Raw genomic sequence first — 20,606 nt, forward strand, 5'->3', positions numbered from 1 at the left:
CTTTTCTTTATTTAATGCAATGGACATTTGAAGAAATGTACGGGACTCAACAGAAGCATGGCGAAGGAAAAGGGGCCTCTTAAGGCAGTGCTTCCTAAGCTTTTTCCCATTGTGATCCTATCTCGAGGTTGGAAAGTTGCCGAGGCCCCTCAGTGAGGCCTGTAGGAGTGGAGTAAAGTGGTGGACATGAGGTAGTCGGGGGGGGGGGGGAACGGGGGGGGACCTGTCCACCACTGCAGGAGGGCAGTTCTTATAACTGGGAGCTCCACAGTGGACATTGGAGTTTATGACCCCACTCGTGAGTCCCGACTACCTCTCCCCACACCCGAAAATTGCAAGAACAGACTCCAAAGACCAGATCCCAACACTATCTCTGAAGTCTGTTTATTTTTTTTTAAAAATCAACATTACCTCGAGGGCTCTTCAAAACATCAATTCCACTTTTCTCCTCAAAACAAAAATTCAGCATTGACCACTTTTAAAGATACCTTTCAACATTTTCTGTGTAAAACTGTTTAGTCCAATCAATATGATGCTCAAGAGCTTTCCTGTCATAATGGCTGAACAGTGTCAACTGTGAGCATTTCGAAATTAGTTACTTCTATTAAATCTGACCAGCACTGGTCTTACTCATGGTTCCTATGGATAAGAAAAACAAACTGGCACTTCAGAAAAAAAAACAGCCTACCCAAAACTACATGGTCGTATGACAATTGGGAGTTGATTTCCAAACCTGAAAATTTGGGATTCCTGATTTGAAAAACCATTCATCGGTTTTGACAGTCATTCTTTACCACTCCCCTTGGGATAACATCACCTGAAAATTGGCAATTCTATTCAGAGAGCACACAATGTGTGCTGGTGGAACAGTTGCTGAAGATGGGCAATGCAGGTGCAGCAGGCAGTGAGGTGAGCTAATGGCATGCTGGCCTTCATAGCAAGAGGATTTGAGTATCGAAGTAAGGGTGTCTTGCTGCAGTTATACAGGGCCTTGGTGAGGCCATTCCCTGAGTACTGATGCAGTTTTGGTCTCCTATCTGAGAAGAAAATTCTTGTTATTGAGGGAGTCCAGTGAAGGTTCACTGGACTGATTCCCAGGATGGCAGGACTGACGAATGAGGAAAGACTGCATTGACTAACCTAACCCTCACCCTTGTTCTCACTGGAATTTCGAAGAAATGATGGGGGTGGGGAGGCGGAGGGAAATCATTGAAACATATGAAGTCCTGATGGGATTGGACAGGCTAAATGTGGGAAGAAAGTTACTGATGTTGGGGAAGTCCAGAACACAGTCTAAGAATAAGGGGGTAAGCCATTCGGGACTGAGAGGAAGAACAGTTTCTTCACTCAGACTTGTGAACCTGTGGAATTTTCCCCCACCCACAGGAAGCTGTTAGAGCCAGTTAATTACATATATTCAAGAAGGAGCTACACATGGCCTTTGCTGCTAAAGGGATCAAGGGATATGAGGAGAAGGTGGGAGTGGGGATATTGAGATTAGCCGTGATTGTATTGAATGGTGGTGCAGGCTTGAGGGGCCGAATGGTCTACTTCTGCACCTACCTTCAATGTTTCTATTACAGCTCACCTCAGGGGATGGATGTCGATGCTGGATGGCACAAGTGTCTGTGTTCCCCCCTTGCCATCATCCTTTACTATGGTGCTGTGGAAAATAAACCCCTCCTTTTGAGGGCCAGGCGGTGTGCGCGTGCAAAGAGTGAGCTACCTACATGAATTACGCTTCTTGTAGAAGGTGCTGCCACCAGGATGAAATGTTAACCTGAGACTGATCGCTCTCTCTCACGAAAGGGACACAAAATCCTGTGGCACTATTTCTAACAAATGTTTTCCCCAGTCTGGTGGTGATTGTGTGTCCCTCAGATGGTATCAGCAAAAGCAGATGATCTGGTCACCATTACATTGTGCACAGTAAATTCCCAGAAACAAATTGCTTTTCCTATTTTTCCACTTGGCAACAGTCACTGCACAAAAGAAGCAAAATTACATAGAACATAGAACGTTACAGCGCAGTACAGGGCCTTTGGCCCTCAATGTTGCACTGGCCTATGAACATAATCTGATGCCCATCTAACCTACACCATTCCATTATTATTCATATGTATGTCCAATGCCCATTTAAATGCCCTTAATGTCGGCGAGTCTACTACTGCTGCAGGCAGGCTTTTCTACGCCCCTACTACTGAGTAAAGAAACTACCCCTGATATCTGTCCTAAATCTATCAGCCCTCAAGTTAAAGCTACGTCCCTTCGTGTCAGCCTTCACCATCCGAGGAAAAAGGCCCTCACTGTCCACCCTATCTAACCCTCTTATACATCTCGATTAAGTCACCTCTCAACCTTCTTCTCTCCAACGAAAACAGTCTCAGTTCCCTCAACCTTTCCTTGTAAGTCCTTCCCTTCATACCAGGCAACATCCTAGTAAATCTCTTCTGAACCTTTTCCAAAGCTTCCACATCCTTACTATAATGCGGTGACCAGATCTGTACGCAATACTCCAGGTACAGACATACCAGTGTCTTGTACAACTGAAGCAATAAACGCCAACACACCACATGCCTTCTTAACAACCCCCAATTGATGGCACAATACTTTGGGATACTCGGAGGTCATGGAAAGGTGCTACGTAAGTGCTAAAGTCTGGCTCTGTCAACAACAGAGAAAACGTCTTCATATCTTCAAATTTCCGCAAAAGGTCTGTTTTCATGAGGAAACTGGTTTGAGACGACCTCCCCCCCCCCGCCACATCCCCCGCCTCAGCCTTGGAACAAGAAAATGAGTCTCTATCCAAACTTGATTAATCGCAGGAACAATCTTTCAAAAACACCAGTTAACGGAGTTACAATATTGCATAATGCCATGCTGGACACTTTCCAATACGAAGCCTGTCTGAGATACTGGCTCCTTGAAACCATGCTGGACCTTTGATTGAAACCCAGGAGTGCTTTCAAGCAACTGCATTCTCAGACACTCAGACGACACTGATTGCAATACCTCCTTCCCTGTCAGGTTGGAAGCAATTAACTATTGCATGTTTACAGCTCCCAGAAAGCCTGCTCTGGAATTCTGCAACTTCACTGGCATTCCATTTAGATTGGACACAGGACACGTGCAGAGCCACACAGTTTCAGCTCCTTCCACTCACCCTAGTGTTGTTGCTTAGCCCAACAGCACAACCGGGAGTACAATCTTGGAGCACAGCAAACACGTAGACTTCAGCCAGTGGATGGTTCTGTTGTATTTCATACAGCCATAGAGTCATAGAGATGTACAGCATGCCGGCCAGATATCCCAACCCAATCTAGTCCCACCTGCCAGCACCTGGCCCATATCCCTCCAAACCCTTCCTATTCATATACCCATCCAAATGCCTTTTAAATGCTGTAATTGTACCAGCCTCCACCACTTCCTCTGGCAGCTCATTCCATACACGTACCACCCTCTGCGTGAAAAAGTTGCCCCGTAGGTCTCTTTTATATCTTCCCCCTCTCACCCTAAGCCTATGCCCTCTAGTTCTGGGTTTCACTCGGCATTCGGTCAAAACTCTCACAAACACTTATTTTGGACAGGGAGGCAGTCTGGCAACCCCCGACTCGAGTATTGACCATTCTGCCTAACACTCCCGCGGCCCCCATCCAGTCCTGCATTCAGCCAAGTACAGTTTCTAAAGTGGCCAGGCCGGTTGTACCTTGAGTGGAGTCCTCCGTGGTCCACGTAGCTTTTCTAAATGTAGTCAGCACCCTCACAACAAGCCAATCTTCATTGGGGCCTCAAACAAGCACTGGGCCCCATGACTTCAAAAATCAGCAAACCACTTTACAAATATGGCACACAGCAAGCTTTGCGCTCACAGTAAGGATATGTCTCCTGGAGGATTAGAAGACCTCCTCAAAGAAAAAATTGGCCACCCAAATCTCTAGGCCTGGGAGTCTTCCTTCTGATTTTCCCACCAGTACTCTCCTTAAATGTCATCAGTGGATACGATCTAGTAAATGCAGTCCTCTGTGACTGCTCAATGCCTAAACACCAAGTGTCAGACAGGCTGATACCTCCAGGTGTGGGAGGGTCTGGTGAAAGGCTGAGGTTTGGGATCCTCGATGGAGAAGATCTTCGATGCTTGAGCAAAGGCGTAGGATTAGTCTATAGACAGCCACAAACTTCCAGAGGAGGAGATACATCCACAGGCCACCACTTAACAAGAGAGTCGCAGCGTGCAGTCCCAATCTCAATATCTGGAGCAGGATGCAGCAATAGGTATGGAGCACAGTCACTCCAGCTCCTATCACCATCAACTGTAAAGAACAATGCAAAGAGAGAGAGAGAGCGCGCAAGAGAGAGAGAGAGCGAGAGCGAGAGAGAGAGAGAGAGAGAGAGAGAGAGAGAGAACTTGAGAAAGCGCAAGGTGGGGGGGCCTGGCACCCACTATAAAGACCCATTTATTCGCACTCTCTATTTGTTGCCTGTCAACCAATTCTCAGAACATGTCAGTATCTGACCCCCAGTCCCGCATACTTTAATTTCACCCACTAATCTCTTAAATTCCAAAAATACTTTGGATAATGTAAGAATCCCACATCCACTGGTTCTCCCTTATCTATTTTATGAGCGACATCCTCAAAAATCTCCAGAAGATTAGTTAGACATGATTCGCATACCTGAAAAACCACGCTGACACTGCGTAATTCCATTAATGCTTTTGAAATGTCCTGCTATCACATCTTTTATGAGATTACAAACTTTTCACCCCAATGCAGAGGAACCTCAATTATCTGGTATTCAATTATCTGAATATCAGATTATCTGGCAAGATCGCAAGGTCCCAATGCTCGGCTAAGCTATGTTGTCCGGCATTTGATTATCCGGAATTCAATTAACCAAGCGAAATACTGCCTGCCCGTGTCCTTCAGAAAATCAAGGTTCCTCTGTACTAATGTTCAGCTGCCCAGTCTGTAGTTTTTCTCCTCCCTTTATTAAACAGCAGGGTTACATTTGCCATGTTCCAATCTTTAACAATGACTCCAGAGTCTATAAAATTTTGGAAGATGCCAACCAATACATCCAATATTTCCAAGGCCACTTCCTTTCATACTCTGGGATGTAGATTATCAAGCCCTCCAGATCTGTCAGCCTTTCATCCATTAATTTCTCTAGTACTGTTATATTTTAATCAATACAGATTTTTCTTTGGTTCTTCCCTCTCAATAGACCTTTGGCTCCCTAATATTTCTGGGAAGTTATTTGGGTCCTTTTTTTTTTTATTATGACAGACCAAACATGTGTTTAATTCTTCGCCAATTTCTTTGTACCCCATTATAGGGAGTGTTGCTGAACAAAGAGACCTTGGAGTGCAAGTTCATAGCTCCTTAAAAGTGGAGTCGCAGGTAGATAGGATAGAGAAGGCAGCATTTGGTATGCTTTCCTTTATTGGTCAGAGTATTGAGTACAGGAGTTGGGAGGTCATGTTGCGGCTGTACAGGACATTGGTTAGGCCACTGTTGGAATATTGCGTACAATTCTGGTCTCCTTCCTATCGGAAAGATGTTGTGAAACTTGAAAGGGTTCAGAAAAGATTTACAAGGATGTTGCCAGGGTTGGAGGATCTGAGCTACAGGGAGTGGCTGAACAGGCTGGGGCTGTTTTCCCTGAAGCGTCGGAGGCTGAGGGGTGACCTTTTAGAGCTTTACAAAATTATGAGGGGCATGGATAGGATAAATAAACAAAGTCTTTTCCCTGGGGTCGGGGAGTCCAGAACTAGAGGGTATAGGTTTAGGGTGAGATGGGAAAGATATAAAAGAGACCCAAGGGGCAACGTTTTCACAAAGAGCATGGTGCGTGTATGGAATGAGCTGCCAGAGGATGTGGTGGAGGCTGGTACAATTGCAGCATTTAAGAGGCATTTGGATGGATATATGAATAGGAAGGGTTTGGAGGGATGTGGGCCGGGTGCTGGCAGGTGGGACTAGATTGGGTTGGGATATCTGGTCGGCATGGATGGGTTGGGTCCATGGGTTGGGTCCGAAGGGTCTGTTTCCATGCTGTACATCTCTATGACATTATAACTCTATAATATCCCTATTTCTGACTGTAAGCAAACTACACTTTCCTTCATTAATCTTTTCCTTTTCATGTATTTATGGAAGCTTTTACAGTCAGTTTTTATGTTCCTTACAAGTTTACTCTCGTTTTCTATTTTCCTCCTCTTGATCAGTCTTTTGTCCTCTTTTGCTGAATCCTAAACTACTCCCAATCCTCAGGCTTGCTGCTTTAACTGGCAACTTGATATACCTCCACTTTGGCCTCATACTATGCCTTAATTTCTCTTGTAAACCAATATTGAGCCACCTTTCCTGTTTTATTTTTGTGCCAGATAGGAAGGAATAATTGTTTTAATCCAGGCACATGTTCTTTAAATATTAGCCTTTGCCAAGCCACTGCCCACACTTCTAGTAAGGGTCTCCAATCAATCATTGCCAACAGGCAACTCATGCACTCCTAGTTCCCTTTATTTAGCTGCACCCAAGTATTTCATCCTCTATCATAAATGAACAATTCTATCATTTACGATCCCTCTTCCCCAATGGACTCCACACAAAAAAACTATTAATTAATCCTTTCTCATTGCACAAAACGCAGTCTAGGATTAGCTGCAGTCTGTTGATTCCCTTGGTCTGAAAAAAAATGATGTACACACTGGAGGAAATCCTCCTCCACAGTATCAATGGTAATACTAGACAGGAAGAGAAAGAGAGAAGGTGAGAATGAGAAATGAAAATTTTAGAACCAGCAATAACAGAGAAGAAAAAAAAAAATCAATAAATAAAGGCTGGGAGATTTGGTGGAAAGCCTGAAGTGGAATGAGAGCTCAAATGTGGCATAGATCAGTCAAAAAGAGACAGTAACTGTAACTGAGAGATGTGCATCAAAACAGGATGAGAACTACTCTCTCTTCAATTACTCATCAATAAAAACTAGAGAAAGTAAACAAGTCTACAAAATACTGTGGGGAGATAACTTTCCTTCAATTATCTCACAATGGGAGTAATATATTTGTCAATGGAATGCTAACTGTGGGTGTGTGTGAGAGAGAGAGAGAGAGAGAGAGAGAGAGAGAGAGAGAGAGAGAGAGAGAGAGAGAGAGAGAGAGAGAGAGACCGTTGCATCGACAGTCAGTGACCCTTTTAGAAAAAGCACTTGGCACAGTCACAGTGACAAGAATCCACAGTGCTGCAGGAGGTTGAATTTTCATGCAACTTTTTTCTGTTACATATTCTATGGCTCACATATAGCATGAAGACACCAATAGCACAACACATCAGTAAACAGTAAAATATACATAGGTTCAAACCGGAAACAGATTCTTAATTCAAAGCAATTCAGGAGGCAAATTATGGAAAATTTCACATTTACTCAAAGCATGCTCTGGGAGGAGCTGCTCAAGTTGCTCACAACACTGAGCAAGTCAGCTGATAACTGTGGAACTCTGCACCAGAAAGGCCAAGCTAATGGTGAACAACAGAGACTATTCTTTCCCACGGCCAGTTTCCTGCTCTCCTCTCCGGAAGTTGCTAACTTGTGCTGCATAAGGTTCCACTCTCACTTCGAACACTTCATCCAACAAGCCATGGCTTGCATGGGTGGCAAGGGCTCATACTCCTGTGCTTGGACTCAATCACGAGGAGTACTTTCAGGGGACAACTGGAGAATGATTATGAACGAGATTTTCCCATTCCCCATCAACGCAACACGAAAGCTAATCAAAATAGCTGCCCCCAACGAACTAAAGTCCAGCACAGCACCTTCCTGTAATCTATGGCTCAGCAGCACACTTTTACTTGCAAAGCCACTGGTTGTAAACTATTCTTTCGCTGCTCCAAGAATGAATAGTCATCTTCCAAATGGAAGGCTAAAGATAGTGAAATTATTTTTAAAATTTTCTGTGTGAATGCATATTTGTGTCATATATTGCACAGTCCCTCAGGGTTTCCTGATGTCTTATCAGTTACATGGTGAGCAGAAACTTATAATTAGCAAGACTGATCAGCCAAAAACCTATATACAAATAAAATCAAAACATTTGGCTCTAAGCTTGCATTTACAGAACTGCTTTAGCACAGTGTAACAGCTCAAGCCAATCAGAGGTGTGTGGTCAAACAACTTTTGGCATCCAACCAGGAAAGGAGATCTTAGGGGAGAGGTCTGTTTTAGGGAGCATTGCAAAACAGGAAACAGTAGTAGTATTTGGACGGAGTTCCACATCTACCTCTCCAGTGTTGTCGGATTCAACGGGACATTTTTCTGCATTTTCTCAGCCTCAACATTCTTAAGAAGCAGCATTGCATCCATACCCATCTGCATCCAAAGTTTATTCTCAGTGTCCACCTGGTACAAAGCTGAGGCCATTCCTTACCCACATAACTGACCCATATATTCCACTCCCTCCAGGGGACGGCCTGGGTTTCCATGCGCTCCACCAGCATGCCTACTACACTGGCTCTTCAAATTCAACCTACACCCCCAGATGATGCAGCTCCGAGACAAATCTCAAGGATTCCCAGCCAAGACTCACACCTCCCTTTCCAAACATTCACCCAAGAGTTATCCCCAACTTTGACAATGAATATCTCCTAGATAGAATAATTTAGAAGAATGGTTTGGGGAGAATCTCAGAAACATACAAAATCCTGATGGGACTGGACAGGCTAGATGTGGGAAGAATGTTCCCGATGTTGGGGAAGTCCAGAACTAGGGATCACAGTCTTAACATGAAGGAGTAAGCCATTCAGGACTGACAGCAGAAGAATTTCTTCACTCAAGAGTTGCGAACCTGTGGAATTCCCTCCCACAGGAAGTTGTTGGGGCCAGCTCATTGAATATATTTAAGAGGGAGCTGGACTTGGCCCTTGTGTGTAGAAAGGAAATGGGAATGGGGATACAGAAACTCCATGATCAGCCATGATCGTATTGAATGGTGATGCACGCTTGAAGGGCCGAATGACCTACTCCTGCACCTATTTTTTCTGAATCTATAGTGCATTAGACTTCACAAATCACAGGCCTTAACATTTTTTTTACTGTTAGTTAGTATGAATTATAAATTATATGCTAGAATCTTATGGCATGGAGGGAAGACAGTTAAACTTATTCCCAGATTTAGACTCTCTGAAAGAATTATCCCCTTGCTCACCATAATGTTACAAAAGGTTTTTCCCTTTCAAATATATATTCATTTCCCTTTCAAAACTTAATCTAATTTTTTAATCACTTTTTAAGGCTGGACATTACTGATGATGACAACTCAAGTGTGGAAAGAAAAACATTTCCTCTTCGACCCCAGTACTCAGCTAATGTTCTCAAATCGGTGTCCTCTGGTTACAGATCCTCTTGTCAATAGGAACAATTTCTCCTCACTTATTATCTGTCAAAACCTTTCATAATTTTGAACAACTTAATTCAATCCTGTCTGCTTAAAAACAGATCAATCACAATATCTCCATATAATCAAAACCCCTCATCTCCTGCCAAGGTCTTGTATATTAACAGTTAAATGTAAATATTTTCATAAATTTTAAGAGTTTGCAATAGCTACTTTCAGTTCGACATTTCAAAAAATTTAATCACATTTCTCGTTGTACATAATATGACAATTCAGATTTATATATTTGGATTTACAGCTGCACAAAATGACAACTACATGAATTCTATTTGTATCATATACTGTACATTACCCATGTTTTTCATGTCAATCTAATCTATTTCTAATTATATAACACACACCAAGAGCAGATGAGACAGATTTATTTATGTAACTGTGATGTGCAAGAACAAATCTGTCTTTATTTATCGTGCTGTAGTGAATCAGAAGCATGCTAATAATTTAATTTCTCCTTTTAATTTTTAATCATTAAAGTATTCAAGACACAGCCAACAAAATACCCAGTAAGAATCAGAGTCTGACGAGGCTCCTTTATGCGTAGAATGAACTGTTAAATACTACAACATGTAATATTAACAGATGAACTTTATATATGCTGTACACTTTAAAACATTGTCACTTCAAGAATCACGGAACATCATATCAAGAATTAAGTAATCTAGTCTCCCATACTGGGTGTTTTGATCACCAGTGGATATGCTTATAAACATGTGGAAACTTCCACAATTTTGCCTTTGAAAAACATTAGGTTCAGCATATTTAGAAAAATGCAATTGTTTCTCAAATACATCCGCAACTGTTAAATATAAATAATTTTTAAAAATCAGCTTTCACATTGAGGTGAACAAGAGGAACACTTTGCTCCCAGAGTTCAGATTGTAACTTTTCCCATATTTCACTCTTAGTTTCATGTCTAAAAGAAAAAAAAGTGAATTTGCTTTTAAAAAGAAGCTTTCATAACCTCAGGACATTTCAAAGCACTTGAGAGCCAGTGAAGTACTTTGAGAGTTGGGTCACCACTATAATGTAGGAAATGTAGCAACCAATTTACACACAGCAAGTTCTCATGAACAGCAATGAATAAGTACCCAAGGAAAAAAAGTGAGAAGCAGATGATATTAAACATATCGACTAATTAAGATTATTCAATAGAATTCATGACAAGTCAAGCAATTTTCAGAAAATAAGTCAAAAGTAAACTATGACAACAAGGGCTACACTTCAAAAGTACTTCGATAGTTCTGGAGCATTCTGGGACATCCTGAGGTCAGGAAAGGCAAATAAACTTTTAAAGACTACATCTCCTGGACTATAAAAATGCCAACAGGCTAGCACTATAAAACACTGATATGAAAACACGTCGGTTGGAGGTTTGCCATGCTGAAAGTATTCAAATGTACATTAAACAATTTGTACACCATGTTCATAATTCCAGCTCTTCGAAACAAATAGTTTTTTCAGCTTTGTAATAAATGCCATCTGAAAGATAGCAGGATAGCTCCACACATCCATAATGGCCTGTTTATCGTGGGATATCTCCACATAACCTCCACTTTACTCCTCCCCCTTACAACCAAGAATAAGCAAGTGAGAATTTAATCTTTTTAAAAGATACAAAAATGGAGACACAGATAAGCTAAGAATGTGTCTGATGTACACTGACCTATATGCCTAAAGAAAGTGAATAGTCCAATTGCAGTCTGAACAGCAGGAAAAAAAACGAGAGAGAAAACACACACAAAATATTAAATAGCAGGATGTGGATGTGGAATTTCCTCTATTTGGGTGGGTACAGGGGAAAGGGGAGGGGGGCAGTTCTAACAATAGGCAACGCTGGGAGAACAAAAATCGCACAATTTGACAACCGTCCCCAACACTGTGGACAGCAAAACAGTTCAAGTTCAAACATCCTTCAAATGAAAAGACTTTGCCCCAAAAGAACTGGAAATCTGCCTGGTGTGGGGAAAAGAAACATAAGGGTTAGCGAAGGAAGTTGAAAAAGCTGCCACATCTCAGAATATTTGGGGGGGGAGGTGGAATTAATCAGGGGGAGTGTTTGGGGGGAAAGTAAGGGAGGGCGAAGAGTGGCCGAGTGACAGGCAACCTCGGGAGTTGCCTGCCTTTCTGTCAAGGGGAGAGGGAGCTGCAGTTCTCCCCCCCCAAGGGGACACATTGTTGCAGCGAGAGGAGGGAGCTGAAATGTAACCACTTTCGGGGGGGGGGTTACACTGACTCTCTGCGGGGAGGTGGGGAAGTTAGAGCGAGTGCGGCTCAGGGAGGGACAAAATAACCAACAGCAAAAAGGAAAGCAGAAGAGAGCCAAACAAGCGCCTCTGTATGTGTGTGTGTGTGTGTACCTGTCCCGCGGGTCGATCCAGCTCGTCTGCCGGGTGTTGTGGTCTATGTAGAAGACCCTGCCGTCGAAATCGCGCGCCTCCTCCCAGCCATTGGGCAGCGGCAGCTCTCCGCTCGACCTCCTCCTCGGCATCGCTCGGTGCTCACTGCCCTAGCACATTCCCCCGAAAGAGCGGCCCCGATGCCTGCACTGCTGCCTCCCAGAGCGGCCGCTTCCACTCTCATCGCTCCCTTCCCCCTAGCTCCACTCGTCCATGTTGCGTCGCTGTTGACCCGGGATCGCTGCCTTATTCCATATGGGGATGGCTATTTGCATAAAACTTTTTCTCCCCACCCCACCTCCCCTGTCTCTCTGAGGTGATCACTTATTCATATCTCCCGGCCCCAAATCTCTCTGCACTTTTCCAAACAAAAAACAGAATTCAGAAAGAGGGAACTCCTTTCTTTCTCCCCACTGTGTGTTCTCTCTCTCTCTCTGACTGATGCAGGATTGACTTTGCAAAAGCTGTGCCTGGAATGTGTCCTGCCTGCAAAGAAACTCCCAGCCCCAGTGCCAGTTGGAACAGGAAAGCTCGGAATATAGTCATCTGGCGCTGCTGCTGCTGCTGCTGCTGCTTCGTTTTGTTGTTAGAAACGAAAACGTAGCTGCTTCGAAAATGCTGCCTGTCGCTTCATTTTGGGAGGCTCGAGGATATTGCGGCTGCAGAACTGGCTTTCGCGTTCCAAGTTGACTCTTCAGTGCACTCAGTCCAAGTGCAGCACTGTCAGAGCAGCTGTCTCCCGGCCCTGGTTTGTAAAATCGAATCCCTACAGTGTGAGAGCAGGCCCTTCAGCCCATCGAGTCCGCGTCGCCCCTCCAAAGAGCATCCCACCCTAACTCTTTAACTGCAATCCCCATGGCCAACCAACCTAACCTGCACATCCATGGGCACTATGGGGCAACTTAGCATGGCCAGTCCACCTAACCTGCAGGTCTTTGGACTGTGGAAGGAAACCCACACAGACACAGGGAGGATACGCAAACCCCACCCAGACTGTCACCCGAGGCTGGAATCGAACCGGGTCCCTAGCATTATGAAGCAGCAGTGGTAACCACTGAGTCATCGAATCTCTCAAGGTGGTTAATATCATTTTGAAGAAGAACAGGGGTGTTACCACCCCACCCCAACGTGTTCATGGTCAATATTTAGCCTTAGCCTCTCACAAACGCAAAAGTGGATGACATTTATGGTATTGTTGCTTGTGGGAGCTTGCTGTGCAACTCAACTTGCTCAAACACAGCCCCTGCTCCATCTTTGACATCCTTGTACCAATGTACTATATCACATCAGCACAGCCTCTTCTGTACTCCCCTAGACTCAACAGCTCAGACTTGGGTCTCTCTGGAAGTCAACGGGTTTAACCATTCATGGCCAAGTCTGACTCAACCGCATAATGGTCCAGCAGGTTCTGCTCTCCTCTGTCAAAACGTCTCACAATTTCCAAGATCCTGGATGCAAAAATAATCCAAAGCTTCTTTTTGTGATATATCATCTTCTTAAACTCCTCTCCGTATTTCCAACAGCAAGTACAAGGGTCTCATGGACTTCCATGCCACAACAATTGAGGTCATCCATTCAGCTGCCTTTGCCTTCCTTTTTGTAGCCCCCACACCCACGACCAATCTTCCCCAAAGGTTCTCTTTGCCCAAGACCTGAACTTGTATTTCCCTTTACTTTCTTTCCCATCTCCCATTATCCTCTCTTTGAGCTCATCTGTCCTCCTAATCCTATTCCTAACAAACTATCTAACTTGCTTTCCTGGCCCACATGTTGGCTGATTTTGATAAAATGTTCCCACTTCTCAGATGCTCTCTCCCTTTGAGTTTGCTGTAATCACTCCCCTCCTCAAAAAGATCAATGACCCCTCCACCATTGACAATCAGCCTCCCTTTCTTGCCTGAGATCTTTGAATATGATGTCACTTTCCAATTTAGTGGACTCCATTTTATCCATTTAACCACACCCTGAGAATCAGTTGAAAAGGCTTCTTCCCTTTCTCCCCTCCCACCCATTTACTGCATTCTTGTCTATGCTGTCCCCATAAAGTCTAGCTCTGCCTTTCTTTTATTCCTCACCTGCATGCTGATCCTCAATAACCCTCACTCAAAACTGCTGCATCAAGTTGCAGATAGGCTAATGGCACTTACCAATACCTCCTGACCATTCCACTCTATCTGGTTTTGTCACACTACTTCCAACATCCAGTGAGCACAAATTTCCTCCAACTATATATTGGGAAGACAAAAACCACTGCCCTTTGTCTTGTTATAAACTCTGTGCCTTAGCCATCATTTCCATCCATCTCTCTGGTGACTACCTGTTGTCAAAGCAAGCTTTTCATTACCTTCGGTTCTTATTTGAATCCAAGATGAATTTTCAACTACGTATCTTCTCCGTGAGCAAGAGCATCTACCTCCTCAGCACTCCACCCACAATCTGCTGAAACACAAGGCTTTGTTCCCTCTAGCTGGGAATAATCCAATGCTCTTCGAGTCCAGCCTTTCGTCATGCACTCTGTGTGAGCCTGAGTTCACCAAAGGGAGATGCTGCCCATCCAGTAACTGATGCCAAGACCATCATCCCTGTGCTCAACAACCTCAACTGGACCCTGGTTCAGTAACGTGATCATTTCAAAATTCTGATCCTTGACTTGAAATTCATTATATGGTACACTAGTTGCACACTCTCTTCCACCAACACACAGCCACGCACACACCACCTGCTCTACAACCCTCCGGGAACTCCATGGGCAGTTAACTCTATTCTCATACACATTGGCGTTACAGGGAAAATGCAGGAAAGTGGATGTGAGGAATGTCAGATCAGCCATGTTCCTATTGAATGGAAGAACATGTTTAAGGGGCCAAATTGCCCACTCCCATTCCTTTTTCCTATGGTCTTATTCCTGACTTTAATCACTCCATGGTCAGTCGGAATGCTTTCAACTATTTAGGCCATAAATTCCTAAATATTTCTATTTTTCCACCGCATACTCCTCCTTTACAATGTTCTTTAAATCTTACCTCGCTTTTGGTTGTCTGATCTATTATCTGCTTATGTGTTGCAGTCAAATTTCATTTGATCATGTTCCCTCAAGACATTTTATATTAAAGTTGGGAGCATGAAGAGACTGCCATTATAATAAGGTTCAAAGTCTGTGAGAAGATTTGTGGCTCGGGTGCTCGTTGTTGTGGTTCTGTTCGCCGAGCTGGGAATTTGTGTTTCAGATGTTTTGTCCCCTATCTAAGTGACATCCTCAGTGCTTGGGAGCCTCCTGTGAAGCGCTTCTGTGATCTTTCCTCCGGCATTTGTAGTGGTTTGAATCTGCCGCTTCCGGTTGTCAGTTCCAAGTGTCCGTTGCAGTGGTCGGTATATTGGGTCCAGGTCGATGTGCTTATTGATTGAATCTGTGGATGAGTGCCATGCTTCTAGGAATTCCCTGGCTGTTCTCTGTTTGGCTTGTCCTATAATTGTAGTGTTGTCCCGATCAAATTCATGTTGCTTGTCATCTGCATGTGTGGCTACTAAGGATAGCTGGTCGTGTCGTTTCATGGCTAGTTGGTGTTCATGGATGTGGATCGTTAGCTGTCTTCCTGTTTGTCCTATGTAGTGTTTTGTGCAGTCCTTGCATGGGACTTTGTACACTACATTGGTTTTGCTCATGCTGGGTATCGGGTCCTTCGTTCTGGTGAGTTGTTGTCTGAGAGTGGCTGTTGGTTTGTGTGCTGTTATGAGTCCTAGTGGTCACAGTAGTCTGGCTGTCAGTTCGGAAATGCTTTTGATGTATGGTAGTGTGGCTAGTCCAAGAGCATTTCCGAACTTTGCTGAAACTGTAAAGGGCACTACTCAGACCACAGTTATGCAGTCATAGCGATGTACAGCACGGAAACAGACACTTCAGTCCAACTCATCCGTGCTGACCAGATATCCTAAATAAATGTAGACCTATTTGCCAGCATTTGCCCCACATCCTTCTAAACCCTTCCTATTCATGAACCCATCCAGGTGCCTTTTAAATGCTGTTATTGTACCAGCCTCCACCACTTCCTCTGATGAGTTCATTCCAACCAGCCTCTGCATGTAAAAGTTACCCCTTACATCCCTTTTAAATCTTTCCCCTCTCAACCTAAACGTATATGCCCTATAGTTCTGGACTCCCTCAACCCAGGGAAAAGACCTTGCCTATTTACCCTATCCATGCCCCTCATGATTTTATAAACCTCTATAAGGTCACCCCTCAGCCTCCGATGCTCCAGGGAAAACAGCCTCAGCCAATTCCAGCCTCCCCCTACAGTTCAGACGATCCAATCCTGGCAACATCCTCATCAATATTTTCTGAACACTTTCAAGTTTCAAAACTTCTTTCCAATAGGAAGGAGACTAGAATTGCACACAATATTCCAAAAGTGCCCTCTGTGAAGAGTTCTGGGCCCCCTTATCTAAGGAATGAGATGCTGACATTGGAAGCAGTCTGGAGAAGATTCATTAGGCTGATACCAGGTATGGAGGGAGTTTTGTACAAGGAGAGGTTGGGTTGGATTTGTACTCAAAGGGTTTCGAAGAGTGAGATGTGACATCCTTGAAACATATAAGATCCTTAGCTGATTTAACAGGAGATGTTGTTTCCCACTTTGTGGGAGAGTCTAAAATGAGAGGGGATAATCACAGATTGAGAGGTCACCCTTTTAACACAGAAATGAGGAGTTTTCTTTCTCTCAAGAGTATTATGAATTTGTAGAGTTCTTTACCATGGCAGCTGTTCAGGCTGGGCAATTAAGGCTAAGATAGACAGATTGTTGGTCATTGAGGGAATCAAGGGTTTTGGGGAAAAGGCAGGAAAGTAGAGTTGGAGATTATCAGATCAGCCACAATTTCACTGACCGAACAGACTTGATTGGTGGAATGGTCTCCATCTGTTCCTATGTCCGATGGATCTTGCTTCCCATTTATAATTGCCTGGCTTTTGTCATTAACCAATTCTCAGACCATCTAGAGAACCCGTGGACTATTCCATCAGCCATTCCTACTGGACTCACACGAACAACTGTGTTGAACAATTTTTACGGGTCCCAGTCGACTATGTTATCTTCATTATGTCCTGAAAATTACAATAGATTTCTAAGGCACTTGAGTGCTGAAGAAGAGCCATATCAGACTTGAAATGTTACTTCTGTTTTTCTTGAGTTTCTCTAGAACCTTCTGTTTTTATTTCAGGTTTCCAGCATCTGCAGCAGTTTGCTATTACTCTATTTGACAGATTAGCTTTTGTTAAGCAAGGCGAGCAAATGGAGCTCAGGTAGAGATTGAGCCTGATCTAATTGAATTGTGGAGCATGTCTGAGGGGCTGAAAGACTTACTCCTACTCCCAGATTTCATTCATTGAGAGCTGCTCTGTACCCTGCAATTACCAATTGCGCGTGAAACTGACAGTGCAATTACTGTCCTCGATCGAATGCTGCTGGAAATGTTCAGCAGGTGGCAGCAACCGTGAGAAAGAGTGAAGTAGTTAACAGGCGGAATTTCCCCAGCCCTTTGCAGGTGGGCTTCAGGGTGAGCAGGGTCTAAAAAGGCTCTGGAAATTTGAGATCCGTTTGGGATTGCTTCGTGATCCCACCTTTTTCCAGCCTTTCCAGGAGCAGGATTAAAGATGAGTGGGAATACTTCAGACCTAATTAAGAAGTGGGTCCAGGTAAGTAGCCAATTATGAAACGGGTCAGGGAACAATAGCACAATGTTGTTGAATTACTCATCCAAGGACTTGTGTTAATGCTTCAGAGTCACAAGTTCAAATCTCACCATAGTCATTGGTAAAATTTAAAGTCAACAATCTCGTAAATGTGGATGTTGATATAACTAATAAAGATCATGAATAGATTGGATTGTTATAAAAAGCAATCTGGCTTTCTACATTCAGGGGAGAACATCTGTTTCTATTAGACTCCAAGCTCACAACAATGCGGTTGACTGGGGACTGCTCTTTGAAATGGGATAGCAAGCCTTTCAGTTGTATCAAACCAGAACAGCAGAGCTGAATGAGAATGATGCCATCCCTGGGTATGTCCTGTCCCACTGGCAGGAGAAATCCACCACAGAGGTATTCTTTCAGAGGGTAGGGACCCTGGACATACATTGAGATTGAGTCTGAACCCAGGTCAAACATGGACAGAGAAATCTCCTTCTGATGACTACTCGACAGCCACTCTCAACTGATGAATCCATTCTCTTCCATATTTAATGCCGCGTTGATGAAGCTCTGAAAGGGAAAGGGCACAGAATGTACACTTGTCCAGGGATGTGAATGTCCATCACCAAGTACAGTTTGGTAATACCATCTCTGGGGAAGCTAGCTGAACTACCACACTGGGACCCATAGCAGACAATGAGAAAACCAAAGGTTAAAGACTTAGTTAACCTCATCCTCAACCCAGATGTACTTGTCCATGACAAGATTCGTAGGACTGCACGGTCCTTTTGGAGACAAAGTCCTGTCTTCACATTGACGACATCCTCCACTGGTTTATGAGTTAAAAGGGATTAGATTAAGCAGCTCAAAGCTATGCATTCATGAGGTGCTGTGGGCCATCAGTAGCACCCTCAGAATTATATTCAACCTCATGGTCCAACGTATCCCCCTCTCTATCTTTACCGTCATGCTAGGGGTTCAATGAAGTGTGCAGTGAGGCATGCCAGGAACAGCACCAGATATGCCTAAAAATTGAAGTGTATCTCTGATAAAGTTACAGAACAGGGTGATCAGGTGGGTGGGTCAATGGGCCAAGGAATAGCAGATGGAGTTTAATTTAGATAAATGTTAAGTGCTACATTTTGGATAGGCACATCAGGGCAGGACTTATACACTTAATGGTAAGGTCTTGGGGAGTGTTGCTGAACAAAGACACCTTGGAGTGCATGTTCATAGCTCCTTGAAAGTGGAGTCGCAGGTAGACAAGATAGTGAAGAAGGCGTTTGGTATGCTTGCCTTTATTGGCCAGTGCATTGAGTAGAGGAGTTGGGAGGTCATGCTGCAGTTATACAGGACATTGGTGAGGCCACTTTTGGAATACTGTGCTCAATTCTGGTCTCCCTACTATAGGAAGAATGTTGTGAAACTCAAAAAGGTTTAGAAAAGATTTACAAGGATGTTGCCAGTGTTGGTGGGTTTGAGCTATGGGGAGAGGCTGAATAATTGAGGTTGTTTTTCCTGGAGCATCGGAGGCTGAGGGGTGATCTTATCGAGGTTTATAAAATCATGAAGGGGCATGGATGGGGTAAATAGACAAAGTCTTTTCCATGGGGCTGGGGAGTCCAAACTAGAGGGCATAAGATTAAGGTGAGACAGGAAAGATTTAAAAGGGACCTAAGGGGCAACCTTTCCACACAGAGGGTGGTGCGTGTATGGAATGAGCTGCCAGAGGAAGTGATGGAAGTTGGTACAATTGCAACATTTAAAAGGCATCCGGTTGAAGGGTTGAGAGGGATATGGGCCAAATGCTGGAATATAGGACTAAATTGATTTAAGATATCTGGTCGTGTGAAGGGTCTGTTTCCATGCTGTACATCTCTATGACCCTATGATTACTTGCATGCCAAACAGCATTAGTCCCACTGCCAATGGGTTAGATCTAAGCTCTGCAGTGCTGTCACATTCAGGCATGAATGGTGGTAGACAATTAAACAACTCACTTGAGAGACAGGCTCTGTAAATATTCTCATCCTCAGTGATAGGGAGCCCTGCAGAACAGTGCATTTGCATCCACCTTCAGTCAGAAGTGCCAAGTGGATGATCAATCCTGGACTCTTCTTGAGGTCACAAATAACAGTTTATAGCCATGACAGGCTGGCAGCCATGTTTTCCTAGATAGAAAGCCAGCCATTTTGTTTTCACTCATTAGGAGGACAGGTAATCCAGCCTGTGGTGGGACTGAGGCCTTTGAGTGGCCAGTGACTGACTTGACAGTGTGTCAGGAAGTTCAAACATGGAACTTCACACCCAGAACTTAATTACTGAGATGCCCAGAGGGGGTGGCCAGATAGCTCTCTGTGGTCAAGCCTCACGATTACTTGCCCTTATCACCACGTCCAAGGGCAGGAAAATCCTGCCCCCCGTCATGGCTAAAAACTGGTAAAACAGATTACCTGGCCAGTGTGTCATTGCTTTCACTGTGTGCAAATTGGCTGCTATATTCCCCACATTAAAACAACATTAAAATTACTTTGTGAGCTGTAAAGTGGTTTGGAACAGCCCTGAAGTCCTGAACAATGTCAAATAAATACAAGGTATTTCAGTTCAGCCTGTGGAACCTGGAAATATCTCAATAAGAATGTGTAAAAGACCTAACGATTCAAATTGTTCTACTCTTCAAGAACTGAAAATGTGTTGCTGGAAAAGCGCAGCAGGTCAGGCAGCATCCAAGGAGCAGGAGAATCGACGTTTTGGGCATGAGCCCTTCTTCAGGAATGAGGAAAGTGTGTCCAGAACTCAGATTTCTCCAGTTTCCTCATTTCCCCTCCCCCCACCTTGTCTCAGTCAAATCCCTCGAACTCAGCACCGCCTTCCTAACCTGCAATCTTCTTCCTGACCTCTCCGCCCCCACCCCCACTCCGGCCTATCACGCTCACCTTGACCTCCTTCCACCTATCGCATTTCCAATGCCCCTCACCCAAGTCCCTCCTCCCTACCTTTTATCTTAGCCTGCTGGACACACTTTCCTCATTCCTGAAGAAGGGCTCATGCCTGAAACGTCGATTCTCCTGCTCCT

At 44.1% G+C, this 20,606-nt stretch overlaps 2 protein-coding genes across 3 annotated transcripts in view; one reads left to right on the top strand and one right to left on the bottom strand.

The window, feature by feature from the left end:
* The window catches only part of wwc3 (WWC family member 3), a 187,234-nt gene extending 174,719 nt beyond the window's left edge, over positions 1-12,515 (bottom strand). The window contains exon 1 of the mRNA XM_043700448.2: positions 11,809-12,515. Within this exon, the coding sequence (XP_043556383.2) occupies positions 11,809-11,939 (131 nt within the window). The 5' untranslated portion in view covers positions 11,940-12,515. The remainder of the gene's footprint in view (positions 1-11,808) is intronic.
* LOC122554974 (claudin-24-like) overlaps positions 1-20,606 on the top strand; it is an 84,620-nt gene that overhangs the window by 34,729 nt on the left and 29,285 nt on the right. The gene's annotated exons all lie outside the window — the stretch shown is intronic.

The sequence above is a fragment of the Chiloscyllium plagiosum genome, unplaced genomic scaffold, assembly GCF_037043375.1.
Source record: "Chiloscyllium plagiosum isolate Xiang-an unplaced genomic scaffold, Cpla_swu_hap1 HiC_scaffold_12, whole genome shotgun sequence".
Classification (NCBI taxonomy): Eukaryota; Metazoa; Chordata; class Chondrichthyes; order Orectolobiformes; family Hemiscylliidae; genus Chiloscyllium; species Chiloscyllium plagiosum.